Source organism: Antechinus flavipes, chromosome 1 (genome assembly GCF_016432865.1).
Source record: "Antechinus flavipes isolate AdamAnt ecotype Samford, QLD, Australia chromosome 1, AdamAnt_v2, whole genome shotgun sequence".
Lineage (NCBI taxonomy): Eukaryota > Metazoa > Chordata > Mammalia > Dasyuromorphia > Dasyuridae > Antechinus > Antechinus flavipes.
In genome coordinates, this window is record NC_067398.1 from 663,795,132 (window position 1) to 663,813,686 (window position 18,555).

The 18,555-nt window shown below is 36.5% G+C and overlaps 2 protein-coding genes across 2 annotated transcripts in view; one reads left to right on the plus strand and one right to left on the minus strand.

Annotated features, from left to right (window-relative positions):
- SUGP1 (SURP and G-patch domain containing 1) overlaps positions 1-2,993 on the minus strand; it is a 47,778-nt gene extending 44,785 nt beyond the window's left edge. The window contains exon 1 of the mRNA XM_051971997.1: positions 2,878-2,993. Coding sequence (XP_051827957.1) covers positions 2,878-2,899 — 22 coding nt within the window. The 5' untranslated portion in view covers positions 2,900-2,993. The remainder of the gene's footprint in view (positions 1-2,877) is intronic.
- A 99-nt stretch (positions 2,994-3,092) lies between these two features.
- The window catches only part of MAU2 (MAU2 sister chromatid cohesion factor), a 67,502-nt gene continuing 52,039 nt past the window's right edge, over positions 3,093-18,555 (plus strand). The window contains exon 1 of the mRNA XM_051971998.1: positions 3,093-3,617. Within this exon, the coding sequence (XP_051827958.1) occupies positions 3,279-3,617 (339 nt within the window). The 5' untranslated portion in view covers positions 3,093-3,278. The remainder of the gene's footprint in view (positions 3,618-18,555) is intronic.

Consider the following 18,555-nt stretch of genomic DNA (forward strand, 5'->3'; position numbering starts at 1 on the left):
TTAAGTTGGGACTAGTTTGTTGTTTTTTAAACAGACCAGTTTAAACAGGTCCTCCTTTCTTAAAGACAATTCTTCAGTTCTTGCAAGTCCCAGAGAAATTAGAGATTGCTTTATCTCTCCCTAAAGGGACTACTAAAAGAAAGATCTGGATTTTGATTGTTCTGATTTTCTAATCAAGATTATAAAAGTAAAGGGACAGCTAAGTGGTACAGTGGATAGAGCACCAGTCCTGAAGTCAGGAGGATCTGAGTTCAAATTTGGCCTCAGACACTTAACAATCCTAGCTAAGTGATTCTGGGCAAGTCCCGTAACCTCAATTGCCTTAGGGGAAAAAAATTATAAGAAGTTGAATCCCATAAAGCAATTAACATTCCTTTACTGTCTAAGAGAGTAATGATTTACCATCAGTCCAACGCACTCCCTACAAGTAGGCCCAATATAGCTAACTACAGTAACCCTGAGTCTCATTAAAAAATGATCATTTCTATCTCAAGAATGTCACAGTGGCATTATTCATAAACCATTATCTTCCTCAGAGAATCAGTTTGCTTTTGTTGCATTTTACTTACCACTTTTACTAAAATTACCAGCTATGAGGAGCTTACTAACAATCTACCCTCTACAAAGTTGCCAAAGTTGATATCCCTAAATGCCATGTCCCCGTTCAAAAAACTCCAGTAGCTCACTTCTCTTGGAAAGCAACTGGGTAGCACAGCAGCTGTGTGACCCTAGGCAAGTCACTTAACTGTTCACAGCAGCTTCCTCAACAAATGAACTGGAGAAGAAAATGGCAAACTACTCTACTATCTTTGCCAAGAAAATTCCCAATTAGGGTCATGAAAAATCAGATCATTGAAAAACAACCTCACTTCTTCATTTTAGAATAACATATAAATTCCTTTGTTAGAAATTTGAAGTTCTTAACGATCAAGTTTCAGCCCGCCTTTCTAGACTCATTATAGAATATTCCTTCCCAAAAACTAAATAGATTCTGTATGGTATTTCACTTCTGAGCTGATAACCCTACTTGACAGACTCAGATTTTAGCAGGCCCCAGATTGTCTACCCTTTTAAGGACAAGAAATGAGGAAAATAAATCTGCATGGAAATAGAATGGAGAACAAATTTAAATATCATCTGAGAAAATAGGATTTTTAGAGCTGAAAAGAAACTTAGAAAAGGTTGTCTAGACCAATCCCTTCTCATTAAAAAAATGAATCCCTATGTTAAAAACCCACATCTTTAAAAAAAAAAAAAAACACATCTCCTGAACCAAAATCAAAACTCTTTCCACTGAACCTGCTGCTTTAAAGCCAAGATGATTCATGACTCTAATATTTAACTCAGTTACTAACCATGGGGCAAAGTCACAAATTTTTTGATCCTCAATTTTCTCTTAAGTGGAAGATATTAACATTTCTTCTTTCCCATAGTTAAAATGGATTAAAGAAGACTTTGTAAACATTCAAACATTATGGAAATGTAAACTGCAGGCACTAATCACAAATTAAAACACAAATTTATAAAGACCTAGAAAAAGCCCACAACACAGAATTGATTTTCTTTTGGAAATTCTATGGGAACATAAAAATCACAATTTGAGAAAAGGAGTGATGCAATCTGTAGTATTAGTGGAATAAGTGATTACATACTGAAGTATTGTCTAGAAGAGCATCAGTTTAGAAAATCATTATTTCCAATATATAAGCTTGAGTTGATCTACCCTTAAAAGGGCTCTACTAAAAGAAAGGTAAATTGGAACCTCTGACCACCTCTTTTAGATGCCAGTTCAAGTGTTAGAGGCTTTATGCTTGGCACAGAAATATCAGCAGTTCACATTTTATAGTGCTACAAAGTTTACAAATCATAACCACAGTTGACATTTGTGTGACACTCTAAAGTTTACAAAATACTTAATCACACATTATTTTGTTTGAGCCTCTCAATAACTGTTTTAAGACATTTTATGTTTTATAGCTATTGGAAAAGTTAAGTTACTGGCCTATAATTACACAACCAAAAATCATCAAAGTCCCTGCCTCAAAAGAGAAAATGTTCCCATTTCACAGATAAAGAAATTGTGTCTCTAAGTACAGAGCACTAGAATGCCTTCGGTCACAAAGACAGGAAATATGAGAGTCAATATTCAAGCTTTCTGTTTCCACATCCAGTGCTCCTCCTACTACATCAAGGTGGCAGAGAACCAGGTTTTGAGTCCTTGCTCTTTTACTGATGTATGATTTCAGGCAAGTCAGTTCCCCGTCTCGGAGAAGGGAACAGGGCAAGATACAATTCAATCCAACCCAGTAAATTAAGCAGCAGCCATGTGCTAGGCGTCCTGGCCTTCTAGAAGGTTACACTCTTCTGGGGGAAGGGAGAACACTAGGAGAGAGACGGGTAAACGTGAAATAAGAGGAGGAAAAGAGGGAGAGAAGAGGGGCGAGCGCAGTTTACAAAAGGACTTGGAAGGCTTCCCGCAGGAAGTGACAGCGGTGGCCCTTTCCAGATGAATTCGCCAGCATTGGGGTAGGATCGCTGCAAGGCTGGTTAGCGGGGCACGATTTCCTGACCAACTCCTGGTTCCCAGGCTGCCCCGCCGAGCCTCGCAGCACAGGACGTGCGGCCCAGGAAGGTACGGGGCTAGGAGCGGCCACAACTGGGGAGGCGCCGCCGCCCCCGCCTGGCCTCGACCCGCCCCCGCCGACTGCTGAGAAGACCTGGGGTTTGGGGGGTGGAGGGTTCTCGAAGAAGTATTTCGGTCTCCAGCCCCAGCGACGCGGCAAGAAGACCAGAGGCTCCGCGGGGTAGGCCCGCCTGTGTTGTGCCTCTAGAAGGTAGTGGAGCGTCACGGAGGGGGACGGAGAAAAAGGCTGTTACCTGCAACATCCCGACTGTCCATCTTGAGGTCCTCAATCCCACAGTGCACCGCTCCCCACCCTAGGGAGGGCGGGGATGTGTATGTGTGCGTGGAGAGGCTGAAGAGGGGGAGGGAAAGATGATGGGGGGGAGCTGTTATGTTGCGTACAGCCTACTGGGATGTGTAGTCCGTGCCTCCAAGACCCCTCGAGAGGGTCACTATAAAAGAGCTCTTAAAGCGTTAGGCTCACTCTGGCCTCAGGGTGGCTTCGGACTCGTCCTCTGTAAAGGACGGAAAACCTTATGGTTGCTCTGAAAGTCACCCCTTCCCGATCGCGCTCTCTTCCCGTGGCAGCCTACAACTCCCATGAGGAGCCGCGCGCGCGAGGGAGTTAGGGAGGAATGCTCACGAATGCCTCATCATGTTCTCGCGAGAGCCACCGCGGCTTCCGTCCGGCGCCCCCTCCCCCAACATAGTTCGGCGGCCGGTTGTTGTTGTGCGGCCCAAGATGGCGGCTCAGGCGGCCCAAGCGGCCCAGGCCGAGGCCTCGGAGTCGTGGTACCTGGCGCTGCTGGGCTTTGCCGAGCACTTCCGCACGTCCAGCCCGCCCAAGATCCGTCTGTGCGTACACTGCCTGCAGGCCGTGTTTCCCTTCAAGCCTCCGCAGCGCATCGAGGCCCGCACGCACCTGCAACTGGGCTCCGTGCTCTACCACCACACCAAGAACAGCGAACTAGCCCGCAGCCACCTCGAGAAGGCGGTGAGAAAAAACTCTGGGATCGCGGTGTGGCGGGGCGGATGGGGCTGCAGTCGTGCTGCCGGCGGCGCCGCAGCCCCGGCGCTAATAGTCCCGCAGCTAGGCCAAGCCTGGGGCGGGGGGAGGGGGGTTGGACCGGGAGGAAAGGCCTGGGTTGAGGTGACAGGTGGGGAGACCGCTCGTGGCTGACGTGACAGAAGGAGGACCCCCAGACTGAAGTGACAGGAGTCAGAGAACTTGGACTGACGTGACAGGAGAGGGGACTCCCAGACTGAGGTGACAGAAAAGGGGAACCCCTGGCTGAGATGCCGGGAGGAGGGGATCCTGGACTGAAATGACAGGAGTGGGGACTCTGAGCTGAAATAATAGAAGGAAAAAGACTTAAGTCACTGAAAGAGGGGACCCTCAGGCTGAGGAAACTGAGAGGAGATTAAGTATAGGCTAAGAGTGGGGAGAGCCTCAGCTGAGGCGATACGAAGGGGACAGCGTGGAATCAGCTGATAGAAAAGGGAGGACTATGGTGATATCTTAGGAGGAGGGGAGTCAAGATTGACATGAATGAGGACCTGCACCAAAATGACAGGGGAGGACTCCCCAGACTGGAGTCACGGGAGGAGAGCTAACAGGAGAATGAAAACCCGGTCTAAGGTGACAAAAAAAAAAGCGCACTTCCGACCTGAAGTGAGGAGAGAGGGGGAGCCGTGATGTAAGTGACAGGAGAAAGGCAACCCCAGGGTGACAGGGACCAGAATTAGGATAGGTGCTGCGGTGAGGAATGTCCGAGATGAGGTGACCAGAACTGGCTGGGGTGGAGTGATTGGAGAAAGAAGGTCGGCTGGAGAGACAGTGACTATTCCAATGGCCTTCCTAATTCCAGGTGTTGATTTCACTTTTTAACTTAACTGTATTTCCCTTTCCTTCTTGCTTTGACTGTCACAATCCTAGTTTTGAAAAGTAGTTGGTACAGTGGCCATTGCCATATGTTTAATATTATCACAATTGTAAAGTTGTTTCTAATAACAGTAACACTGTACTACATCCTTGTAGATAGTTTGCCACCAGACTGGTTACTTAGATCTTACTTGCTACTGTACTAATTCCTTAGTTGGTATTGTATGCAAAATAAAGATACTAGTTTAACATTGATTAAACAAAGGAAGATTTTGTGTAAGTAAAATTTTGTTTGTTTTTCTTAGGTAATATTAACTTGCATTTATTTAGCACTATGAAATTTACAAAGATTTTCCTCCACCTGTGAGGAAGATTAATACAGTTTATTGTCTTTTTATAGATTTGTAAATTGAGGATCACAGTTGAAATGCCTATTCTTAACCAGTGATTTAGCTGAGATGAGATCCTGAATCCTTATATTTCTACTATAACCTCACTGCTGCAGGTGATGATAATAAATAGATCTTTCAAAAGAAAGCCAGACATTTCTGGAAAACCTTACTCTTGCAATGACATTGATGGTCACTAGGCAGCTTGGTACACTGGAAAGAGTACTGACCCAGGAGTAAGAAGATGCCTCAGAGACTTAGGAGATGTGTAATTTAGAATGGGTCACTTAACCTCCCTGGGCCTTAAGATTCCTCATCTGCAAAAAGAGGGGGGTTGGATTAAATGACTTCTGAGTGTTAACTGCAAGGAATGAATATTTCTAATTGGTGTTTGAAGTACTTTGCCACAAACCTCATCCACTTCAAATGTAAAATTACAGTTTATATTAATAAAATGCTTAAATAATAATTGACCTCAAGTATTTTATAATTTGCAAAGTATCTGTATGACCTTAGGCAAGTTACTTAACTTTCCTGAGCCTTATTTTACTCATCTGTAAAATGAAATATCTGGACTATATGACCAAATTCAAAATAGCTTTCCTCCTACTATGCTAAAAAATCTATGAGAATCAGTCTTCCTCGATTTATAAAATGTATATCATTCTTCCCCTTTCCCCAAGTAGAATATAAGATCCTATTGGAAGTTAGCCATTTGTTTTTTGTCTGTATGGACAGTGTCTAGCACAATTCCTTGCACATTGAAATAAAAAGTTTAGTAGTTGTTTAAGAATCCAAGGCACTGGGAATACAGAAATATTCCGTGCTCTCAAGGGAAGAATTTTATTAATTCTGCTACTATACATTCTACTAAGGTATTGATAGATGATTAATTGCAAAATATATACAAACTTAGACGGGAAGAGAGCATTAAATATAGTTTTGCACTTAATTCTGTTTTTAGTATCTGTGATTATTATTTTCATTGTCTTTTGCTTTTCTTGCCTCATAAGTCATTTTGGTTTTTTTTAATTTTCCTGTCATTTTTAAAATATTGATGTTTTCCATCTGCTTGATCATATTGGCCAGTCTAAATCATAATAAAGGAATTTCATTAGTAACTATAATTGTTCAGTTGTGTTTCAGAATTTCTAACAGTCTCTATGGGGAAGGAGAGAAATTTATTACATGTTGTAGGGATTTTGTCAAAACAGTCCTGGGTATTTTCCTTCCTCCTGGGGCATTTTCTTGAAATTGAAACCATGATACTCTGTTATGGGCCAGAACTCTGAACTTGAAACAAAGGATTCTTACAAGGTACTAAGTCAGTGGAATTGATAGAGACAATAGTTATCAACTTTAGCGTGGTTCAGTATGATTGATTTACTCCTACAAGGAGATGTTGTGGCCCAGAACTTGAAACAAGGTACTAAGTGGAATTGAGGAGACAGTGGTTAAATCTAACTTAGCATTGATTTAATCCTACAACAAATAATGGTTTCCTAGTGATATAATGATTGGTTTATTCAGTGTGGAGCTAAAGCTCTCAGGGCCAGAAAAGACAAGCACACTAGAAGCTCTCTAAGGCTGAGACATATTCATTCCATCACCCACGTTTGGTGGCTGGAGGCTGAAGCACAAACCTTTGTATTCCGGGAGAGCTAGAGGCAGAAGCAGAGAAGACAAAGGATTGGCTGCAGGAACTCAAGCTCTCAGAACCAACGTAGCCATTTATAAGATGAACTAGAGTGGAGCAAGTTGAGATCAGGAAACTATTTAAAATACTGCTGCCATAATAGAGGCAAAAAGTGATGAGGCTGTCAACTGATCTGTTACCTGAAGTGGTACTTCTGTGACTCAAGAAAAAGGGCTACAATGTGAGAGAGATTGTGAGGGTTGAAAAAAGAAAAACTGGCAATTGATGATATGTAGGAGTGAAGAGGGAGTGAGGAATTCAGGATAATGCCAATGTTATAACCCTGAGAGTCTTGAAAAATGGTAGTAATTTTGACAAAAAATAGAAAAACTTAGAAATGGATCTAGTTTTCATGCTAAATATATATATTTGTATGTTATATATATACATGCATATGTGTGTGTGTGTGTATGTGTATATATATATATATATATAAATAAATAAATAAATATATGAATGTTAATAGGTTGGGAATATCAGTGTGCCATTTGTGCTACCCATTTTTGCTACTTGGCCAACCTGTGCTCTCTTTTTCTGCTTACTCATGTTCTTTATCTTTTACTGTGCTCTTATTTTCTAGTCATTGACTAGAAAATAAGATTCTAATTCTGCCTACTGTGTATCTTTCAGTTCTTTTTTGTATTTTGTCATTTTTGTTTTTCTGAAGTCAAGCTTGTCCATGGTTTTCGTTTACATAGAATTATCCAGAAAATATCAATTATTAAAATATAAAGCAACAGAAAACTGCTTGGGATTATTGAGGTTTTTCCCAATCCAACCTGATTTTGTCTTTATACTCAGATCTGGACTTTGTTCCTTATCCATAATACTTGTTTTGAGAAACTGGCTCAGTGGGCTCTCCATATGTAATTCATTGTCTGGCACATAGCAAGTACTTAATAAATGTTTATTGACGTGGATGGGATTTTTTCAATTTGTTTTTCTAATATAAACGGCTTAGTCATTCTTGTTGTGAAATTAAAGAATCGGAAAGAATCTCATAAACCATCTAATTCAACCCACACCTAAACAAGGTTCTTCCCTAAAAGATAACAAATAAATGATCAAGCTTTTGCTTGAAGTCCTCTAATATTGAAGCACTCCCTTAATGAGACAACAATTCCACCTTTGGATAGTTCTGATTGTTTGTTTGTTTTACTTCATACTGAAATTTTCTTCTGCAACCTATACTTTATCATTCTTGGTTCTGTATTCTAGGGCCAAACAAAATAAATCTCATTTCTCAACCATTTAACTTCCTCTTCTACACTGAAAGATAACTAGTTAGCTCCTTTCCTGGGTATTTCTTCTGTTGGCTAAACATCTCTAGTCCTCTCATTTGATATTTATAAGGCTATTTGTCATAGCAGTTTATGTATTCCTAATGTTTTTTATGGAAAATACCATTTTGTTCATCTGGATCAAAAAATTTTTTTTAATTAATAAATAATACCGTGAGATTTTATATTCTGTATTAGTTCTCAATTGTTGTAACCATAAAGATGTGGTCTGCTGTGGGAAAAAGGAAACACTGCCTGTTCCTTTCTCATATTTTCATGGAGAATGTACTTGATTTAATACTAATACCTATTTCCATGTGAATAGGGGTAGAAGGGATTTTGAGATATTATCAGTACACTTTGAAAAACCATAGAGGAATATGAAAGGTACTCCAAGCTTAGGGTTAGGCAAATGTTTCCAGTTTCCAACCATAACCAAAAAAAAAAAAATAGTCTTTAAAATGTAGGCCAATGAGTTTGACTTGGATTACTAGAAAAATTGTACATTATTTTAATAAAGTGCAGTGCAGGGGAGGTTGGGTGGGGAGGATGTCTTAATTTTAAAAATAATAAATATTAAAAAAATAATAATAATAATAAATATTGATTCCCCTACTTCACGCAGATTAGAAGTATAATGGCTACTGGCAGGCCTGAGCTCACTGTTGGTCACTACTAGGGGTTCACTATATCAATGCCAGACTTATTGAGTCCACCCAGTCAGTTTATCTCATAATTATCAACCTTATACAGTACACTAGCTTTAGCCTCTCTGGTAGTAGTGATTATAGGTGTGTGCCTCTATACCTGTCAATAAAGTGTGTTCATAAAGGAATGGTTTATAAGCTTTTAGTTAGGGAAATGGTGTTCATTAAGTTCTTGAATGATGTCCTTGAATAAAGTTCATGCCAGGTCAATCTCATTTTTTTTTTTAAATAAGATTACCAGGCAAATAGATTAAGGGAATTCCATGATCATAGTATATTTGGGATTAACAGTCTTTTATGCTTTCTTCATAGACAATATAAAGAATTATAGCTAGATGATAGTAGGTGAATATAGTAGATTTAGAACTCGCTTAATGAATGGACCTGAAGGATTTATTGTGAAGAGGAGTTTTAAAAGGAAAAAAAATCATAAGATACAAATGGACTCTGGTACCAATCACTAGTTCTAAATCATCACTTTTTTCTTTATAAAGAGGGGGCAGAAAAAAAAAGAAAAGGGAAAATAAAAAAGAATAAGGTGGAGAGACATATACAGTTAACAGTCATAACTATGAGTGGGATAATTTCATTTAAAAAATAAGAGAAAAATAAACTGGATTAAAAAGCAAAATATTGATAAGTTATTTACATTCAAATATTTACATATTTGAAACATAGAAATCCACACAGAGTTAAATATGAAAATCAGAGCAAAATCTTAACATGTTTCTCAGCTGTTCATGACACCCTTTCAAAAACAAATAAACAAAAATATTAAATATACTCTTTATTTACCATAATTCAGTAAAAGGACACTGAAGGATTCAAACATGAATTAGAGACTAATAACTTAATGTTATACAGTTATTATGTCAAATCATACTGGAGAAGCATACAAAACTCTGGTGTGTCCCTGGGGAAAAATTTATATTTCTAAATGTTTTTATCCATAAAAGATAGAACAAATCAACAAATTATAATTCCCAATTAAACGTTGACATGAAAGTCCTGAAAATAAAAAATTAACAAAAGCAAAAGTTAATTAAATTAGGACCTAGACTTTTTGAGGAGCAAAAAAATTAGGTAAACCATTTGTTAATTTGACTTATTAAAACAAAAAGAGGTAATTGATGGTATCAAAAGTAAGAACAATGAATTCACAACAAATAAAGAAAAAAATAAAGGAAATGATTGACGCTTTAACCTATATATTCTGATAAAACAACCTAAGTGAATTGGATGAATACTTAGAAAAAGAGAGCTTAATCCAATCTCAGAAATAAATTAAACAAGTCATAAATGAAGTCCAAAAGAAAAAAGTCCCAGGAGAAGGATTTACAAGTGAATTCTATCAGGCATGTGGAGGAAAAAATGGGAAAAGAAAAGATTCTATCTAGGTTTTTCCCTGATATGAATGTGATCTTGATACCTAAATGAAGAGAAGAAATAGAAAGAAAATGATAAACCAATATCAAATTTTAATAAGCAACTTAACACAAAGAGTATACATTATGATTTTGTTGGATTTATCATAGAAGTTCAAGTTCAGTATCTGGGAAACTTTTAAAATAATTAGCCATATTAGCATAATAATAACAAATAATAAATGAAGAAAAAACTTTTGGGCCTAGGTGCAACATCCATTTCTGTTTAAAAAAAAAAAAAACACTAGAAAGTAATAGAGCAAATGTAACTTTCCTTATGATAAGTAGTATCTAAAACTAGGAGTGAACTTTTTATGTAAATCAGTGATGTCTTATCAATATTACTATATAGTGCTAGAAATGCAGATTATTGTAATAAGACAAGAAAAAAGAAATTGAGGGAATAAATACAGTTAAAGAAGATACAAAATTATTGTTTCCAAATGATAATAATGGTTTACTTCAATAACCCTGTAGTCGACTAAAAAATTCGCTGAAAGGGTCATTTCAGCATAGTTGCAAAAAATAAAACAAATCCACATAAGTTTTTTTGTTTTTTTTTTTTCTCTGAGGCAATTGGGGTTAAGTGGTTTGCCCAGAGTCACACAGTTAGCAACTGTTAAGTATTTCAGGCCAGAATTGATTGACCTCTAGTCCCCCTGACTTCAAGGCTGATGCTTTATCTACTACACCAACTGGCTGCCCAAGTTATAAGTTTTCTACAAGTCACTAATAAAACTCAATAAAAAGAGATGGATGAAATTCAATTTTAAATAACTACAGAATGTATAAAATACTTGGAAGTCTACCTACCAAAATACATATAGGAACTATATGGATATAATCACAAAACATTCTTCATGAAGAAAGGCATTTAATTGGAAAATATTAGTTGGTAGTGGTTGTATTCAACCAATGTAATGGAAATATTACCCAAATTAACTTATTTATTCAGTGTCATTTCAATCAAACTTAGTGGGGCTTTTTTTATAAAGCCAGAAAAATAGCAATCAGATCTTAAACTAAACTACAAAGCAGTAATCATTAAAATACTTTGGTACTGGTTAAGAAATAGAAAGGTTGATTGATGAACAGATTCACTATACAATATCCAGATGCATAAGAGCACAGTGGCCTAGTATTTTATAAATCAAAAATTCTTTAAGTCAAAAGAACTTGCCACAAAAACTTCTGGAAACTGACACAATCTGATCAAAACCAAGTATGAACCAGTACCTCACTGTGCATGATGAAGCAAGGAAGAAGTCATGCTTCAATTTCTGCATTCAGGAAGATTTTATAACCATACAAAATATAGAGGATCATGTAAATTTAAGTGAACAATTTTGATGATGTAAATTTTTCACACAAATAAAACCATTGTGGCTAAAATTAAAAAGGAAGCAGATAATTGAGAAAAAAAAATTTGCAGGAAGTCTGTGATAAAAGTCTAGGTCAATTCCAACATAAATATGGAACTGATTCAAATTTATAGAATTCTTCCCCCAAATGATAAATGGTTAAATGATATGAACAGGTAGTATTCAGAAGAAGAAATCCAAGGTATCGATGGCTAAATGGAAAAAAGTGCTCCAAATCATTAATAATAAGAGAAATAAATATTAAAGCAACTATGAGGTTCTTTATCTCACATTCATCAAATTGGAAAAGTTGGGGGGAAATTGGAAAATAACAAATGATGCAGGGACTCTGGGAATATAGATACATTTTATGGAGCTAGTTAGTCCATCCAACTAGAAAGCAGTTTGGAACTATATCCCCCAAATTATTGAACCTTGTATAGTTTTTGCTCCAGTGATATTATTAGTAATTCTCTACCCCAAAGAAAGCAAAAAGGATCCCTATGTACAAAAATATAGTAGCTCTTTTTGTGGTAGCAGCAAAAAAAAAAAAAGAAACTAAAGGAGTATATGTTAACTGGAGACTAGTTAAATTATAAAACATTACAATTTTAAAAGTGTAGTTTTGAAAGAAATGCAGAGAGCATTTTAAAAGAATCCTGGGAGGAATGAATTATACAATAATAACAACATTGTAAAGACAATTTTGAAAGACTTAATAAGAACTCTGATCAACAATGATGGATAGAAGCAGCTACACCCAAAGAAAGAACACTGGGACATGAATGTAAACTGTTTTCATTTTTGTTTTTCTTCCCGGATTATTTTTTACCTTCTGAATCCAATTCTCCCTGTACAACAAGAGAACTGTTCGGTTCTGTATACATATATTGTATCTAGGATATACTGCAACATATTTAACATATATAGGGCTGCTTGCCATCTAGGGGAGGGAGTGGACGGAGGGAGGGGAAAAATCGGAACAGAAGTGAGTGCAAGGGATAATGTTGTTAAAAAATTACCTGGCATGGGTTCTGTCAATAAAAAAGTTATTATAAAATAAATTAATTAATTTTTTAAAAAAGAACTCTGATCGATATAGTGATCAACCATGATTCCAGAAGACCCAGTAAAACAGCTTCTGACTTCCTGACAGAGAGCTGATTGACTCAGGGTATAGATTGAGACATAGTTGATTATCAGCTTGAAGAGAAATCTGTAATACAGTGCTTAAAAAAATCTCATACTTGGGACATTTTTATTTATTTTGCATTATTGTTATCTATAAAGAAAGTATATCAACTTTCAGATAATATGGACCTTATAAGGGTAGGAGACATTACTGACACAATCAGAATGTAAAATAGCCCAACAGACTAGAATGTTGGCCAGGATATAATAAGTTAATTGAATAGGATTACATGGAAGTCATATACTTGACTTTAAAAATCAAGTTTTACAAGTTTAAGAATGTGAGAGAACTACTTAGATCACAATTAGTCATAAAAATCTTTCTATTTTTATACAATCAGTAGTGTGAAATAGTAACTAAAAAGCTAGTTCAGTCTTATACTGCATGGAATCTAAAATAAAAGAGATTTCTGCTATATCATGCTCTGATGAAGCAGATATGAAGTGGTTAAACTGATTGAGAGACTTTATAATACAAGTATTGAAAGAACTAGGGATATTTAAGTTAGACTGGAGAAAATTTGGGCAAGAGAGTGGAATATGATTGCTTTCTTCAAGAATATGTTGGGAGTGGGGGAACAGCTAGGTGGTATAGTGATTAGAGCACCAGCCCTGAAGTCAGGAGGATCTGAGTTCAAATATGGCCTCAGACACTTAACACCTCCTAGCTGTGTGACCCTGGGCAAGTCACTTAACTCCACTTGCCTCAGCCAAAAAAAAAAAAAAGGTATGAAGGACATCCAGTGAAAAGATACAGATTCAGGAGATGGAATATATATAAGAAACAGCAAATAAACCAGGATAGCTGGATTACAGAGTACTTGAAATTGAATAAATGAAAAAAAGATTGTAAAGTAGGAAGAGAACAGCCATGAAAAGCTTTAAATGAGTTTATATTTTTATCCTGAAGGTAATGTTTGTACCTATTCTTTTTATGATGGCAAGGAATTGGATACCCATCAGTTGAGGTACAAATGGAATGGAATGTTATTGTTCTATAAGAAATGATGAGCAAGCTAATTTCAGAAAAGCTTAGGAAGACTTACATGAACTGATGCTGAGTGAAGTGAGCAGAACCAGGAGAACATTGTACACAGCAAAAAGATGATTATGTGATGATCAGCTGTGATCAGCTTTTTTCAACAGTGAGGTGATTCAAGGCAATCCCAGTAGACTTGGAATGGAAAGTGCCATCTGCATCCAGAGTGAGAACTATGGAGACTGACTGAATCAAAGCATAGTATTTTCACCGTTATTGTTGTTGTTTGTTTGCTTCCTTGGGTTTTTTTTTTCCTACTTTAGATCTGCTTCTTCTTGAGCAGCATGATGAATATAATTATGTTTAGAAGAATTGTACATTTAACTTATATTGGATTGCTTGCTTTCTTGGGAGAAGCGAGGGAGAAAAATTTGGAACACAGGGTTTTGCGAAGATGAATATTGAAAACTATGTATTTGGAAAAAATAAAATACTATTCTTAAAATTTTTTAAACAAAGGTGTGTATATGAAGATTTGCCTTGGCCAAAAAAAAAAAAAAAAAGTGGAAGATAGTGGAGGAAAATATCTGACTGATGTGAAATGAGAAGAGGGAATTCTCTAAAAATAGATTCAGGTTTTTAGTGAAATATGAGGTCCTTTCAAAAAGGTAGATAGAGAGACCTCCTGATGAGTTTTGAAGATGTTAATGAAGGTTTGGAATAGTCTTTGTGGAGGGTGAAATCACAAATGGGGAGAAATAGTATCCTATGAAATATGTTTGGTACTTGCTTAACCAAGAAGAATTTGCAAACTATCCTTCCATTTAAGAAACACTTCTTAAATCTGGTTTCACATTATGGCAAGATTTAGTACACATGTGATTCACTTCTCCTAGTTGTGTAAGGCTTTTGATAGATGGACATAGTATGGTGAGTAGGAATAGAGATGGGGACTGGACCTGTTATTCCATTAGTATTAAAAGATCCTCGGTTAGGAAACTCCTTTTCAGTATAGGTCAACATCTTCCCTGCAACTTACAATCTAAAGAGTTTCCTAGAACAGTTTTCTTTTAAACTTTTTCCACTTACCACATCTTTTTGCCTGAGAAATATTTATGTAACCCTGGGTATACAGGTATATAAGACAGGTATACAAATCAAACATTTACTGATAACAAATCATTATTTTGTGACCTCCACATTCAATTAAAAGACTCCATATGGGGTTGCGAACCACAGTTTAATACAATGGGACTTAGAGTACTAATAGAAAACTAAGACATTAAGTCTTGGATTCAGGGTCACACAGTGATTGATATGTGAGGGGTAGGATTTGAACCCAGCTCTTTGTAGTTTCATGGGTAAGAGTTTAATTTTTATTGTAGGTGGTCTAAGAACTTTTTTATTCTTAGTATTCCATCTTGTTTTTCTCCCACTTTGTTACTGTTACTGTGGAAGTAGAAGATTACAGTTCTGAGGTGATTTTATTTTTGTTTTTTTCAGTTGTCCTGGCTCTAGATAGAGATTAGTTACATTTCCATATGTGGCTAGTTTACATCATTGACATGAGCTAGAAAATTCTAGTACTCAGAGGTAAGGTAGATAATTAAGAGATGGTAGAGAATTATGAAAGTGGTTTCACCAGAATTTGTTTCCCAAAATGTTTGACATATATACCAGACCCATAAAATGTGTGTCTGAGATCAAGAAAAACTTAGTGATCAGTATCTTTGAGAAATTGAGGCTATGACCAAGGCATAAAAAGTGTCCCAAAGAGTCCCCTCCATTAAGACAGTGATTGAGTGTGAGGAATGGAAAATAGAATATAAATTTTGGATGTGTAGAATTGCAGTGGGAAAAGAAATAAGCAGGAGTTTTTTCCCCTTACTCTTGTGACTATACATCATTTACTTGGAATACTTGTTCAGGGTAGGAGGGATACCTTGAACCAAATTATCACTTTTGTTGAAGAAGGTCCAAGTTGTAATGAGCAGTCATGGGGTACCACAGTCCCCAAAAATTCATCAGTGAGTCTTATCGCTATATCAGTACTCAAGTTCTTAATAATTTAATAGATTTTTCCCACATCTTTTACTTTGTATATCTTTTGAGAATTTAAGAACACTTCCATGGCATAATTGGACTTCAGAATAGAACTTTTATTAAGTTGTATACCAATTTTAAAATGTGTAGCTAAATGTTTTAGTGAATAAGATGAAAGGAGAGGATGGATTTTAGGATTATTTATCTCACAGTTTTGATTTGATCTTTTCTTAAAAAACACATATACTTCTGTTATGTTTTTAAAATTATTAGGGTAATAATTTGAGAAGTATGTAGCTGTAAGGGAGATGAGGAGTTAACTGGTACCAATAATCTTCCCTAAGTATTTATGTACATGGCCCTCCAAATATATAGGAATAATTGATTTGTCCTTGAGTAAGTTCTCTAATCTCTCTAGGCTATGGTTTTCTCATGGGTGTAAACAATTACAGGATTGAACTTGATGATCTCCAAGGTCTTTTCTAGTTCTAACATTTGTTGTCTTCAGATCCTTTCCAGCATTGATGTTTTGTCTCTTCAGATCATTTCCACTTTATATATTTGTAATAATCCATTCTAAGATCTCTTGTGGCACTGACACCTTATGTTCTAAGTTCCCAACCATATTTAAAATTCTATGATTCTACATTATGCAGATCTATATAAGTTTTATGATAATCTATGTGTTTCTTAAGAGGAAAATGTGTTCTTCATGAGCATTTAGTAAAAGACCAGAGTGGGACTAGAAGGAAATGAAATTTGGTCAAGTAAAGATAGTAATCATACTGTAAGACCTTGAAGAATGACTTTAATGTGAGAAGAAATTAAAGAATCACATAGATATAATAGTTGCTGGCTTCTTTCTCTTCTTTGTAACTGAGAAATAAAACATAGTAAAGATTTACCTTTCTACTTCTTCCCATACTCCCCAGATTGCCAAATGATTGGCTTTTTCTTCCATGCAGGTTTAAAACAAATGTCTCTTTGTGTAATCCTAAGTTCCAAATGAGGAATTTGGGTAGGAAACATGGTGAAAAGATCACTCTGCCATAGACTTAAAAGGAAATCTTTTTGGACCAACTAAAGGGGCTTCACCCTATTTTCTTGTCTTTTCTAGCAGTAGAGTTGCATATCAAAAGTCCTGGAAAATTGGGCCAGTTTTATAACTGATACCAAGAGGTATTTGTCAGATTTTGCTTTGAAATAAATGTGACAGCTACTGGGGGAAATGTATTATGATCGCTTAAATCTTTGGCTAGTTTATATCCATTAAGTTAATTTTTAATTAGTCAATAATTCATAAGTAAAAGGAACAGTTCTTAATTTGTTTAGGATTATATTAGTATTCCTAGTATTATCCTTTAATGTTTCATGTGCTGTCTGATGATTTACAACCCTTTAAGAATCCAGCTGGTGCCATACTTTTGCTGTCCTTGAATTCTGTTTGGGGTTTAAGGGGGGGGGGGGGCGGGGGTTCGTGTAAGAGGAATTCAATGGCCTGTTTTTGAGAGGGAATGTAGCTACCTTAATTGGATGAGATGATATATGGAAAGTACTTTTAAGTGGTATAAAACATAATATAAATGGTACTTGTCAGCTACTCATATCTGTTGACTCTAGGATACTTTATATTTTAGATGGAGAGAGACTTTAAATCATACATGCCCTATATAGGACTGCTTGCCATCCTGGGGGGGGGGGGGGGGGAGGAGGGAGGGAGGGGAAAAAACGAAACATAAGTGATTGCAAGGGATAATGTCGTGTAGAAATTATCCTGGCATGGATTCTGTCAATGCGAAGTTATTATTAAATAAAATAAAATTTATATATAATTTAAAAAAAAAAATCATACATGCCCAATTTAAGAATGTAATCCCAAGCAAACAGTCACTATCAACCGCTAGGGGGATAAGGAAAGACCTTAAATAGAAGTTAGTTCCAAAACTGAGTCTTGAGGGAAACAAAATCTTTATCAAAGTTCTAAGTGAGGGAGGGAATGCATTTTGGGCAAGTACAAAGACAGGGAGGTAAGCATTGTGAATTCCAAAATTGGGTGACAAATAAGGCAGTTTGTCTGGAACATTGAATCTGTGGGGAAGAATAATATGAAATCAATCTAGAAAGATAATCTAGAGCCAAATTATAAACGTATTTAAGTTCCAAAAAAAAATTCCTCTGTTTGGAATTTGTATTTTATCCTAAAGGCAGTAGGGGTTGCTGAAGTGATAATGGGCAACCTCTGCTATAGGAATATCAGTTTAATAGTTGTGTGGAAGATGGAATAAAGAGGAAAAAAAGTTAAAACAGGGAGATCTATTAGTAGATTACAGGCAATAGTTGAGGCCAGAATGGATGAGAAGCTAAAATATAGTTGTGATTGTTAGTGGAGAAAAGAGAATTGATATATGTTGTAGTGGAGAATTATTGCACATTTGCTGCTAATTGGAAGCGAATTAGCATAAAGAATAGACAGTGACTCCTGGTTTGGTGGTAATGATCGGAAAACTGACAGAAATGGGAAAGTAGGGCAGTAAGTGCATTCCATTTTGAAAATGTTGAATTTAAAATACCTTTGGAACATATAGGTGTTCTAGCATGCAGTCGGTGATAATGAATATAGAGATCTAAGTTATTTGTGTTGGGGTGATTAAACCAATGGGAGCTAATTAGATATTTAAAAGAGAATCTATAGAGAAGAAAGCTTTGAAGGTTCAAGATTGTCTTGAAATTGCCTGGAAAACACCTGTGATTAAGGGACTGGAAATGAATGATCGTCTAGGAGCAATAGAAATAGAAATTAAAAGATGCTACAACTAAGTAGAGAACAAGGTCAATGGTGTCAAAATCTGCTGAGGGGTTAGGGAAGAATGAGAATTTAGATGGCTTTAAATGAGAGAGCATTGATAACTTTGGCTAAAATCATTTCAATAAAGCATGAAAGGAGGCAGTATTATAGGAAATATAGACCCTTCTAATGAGT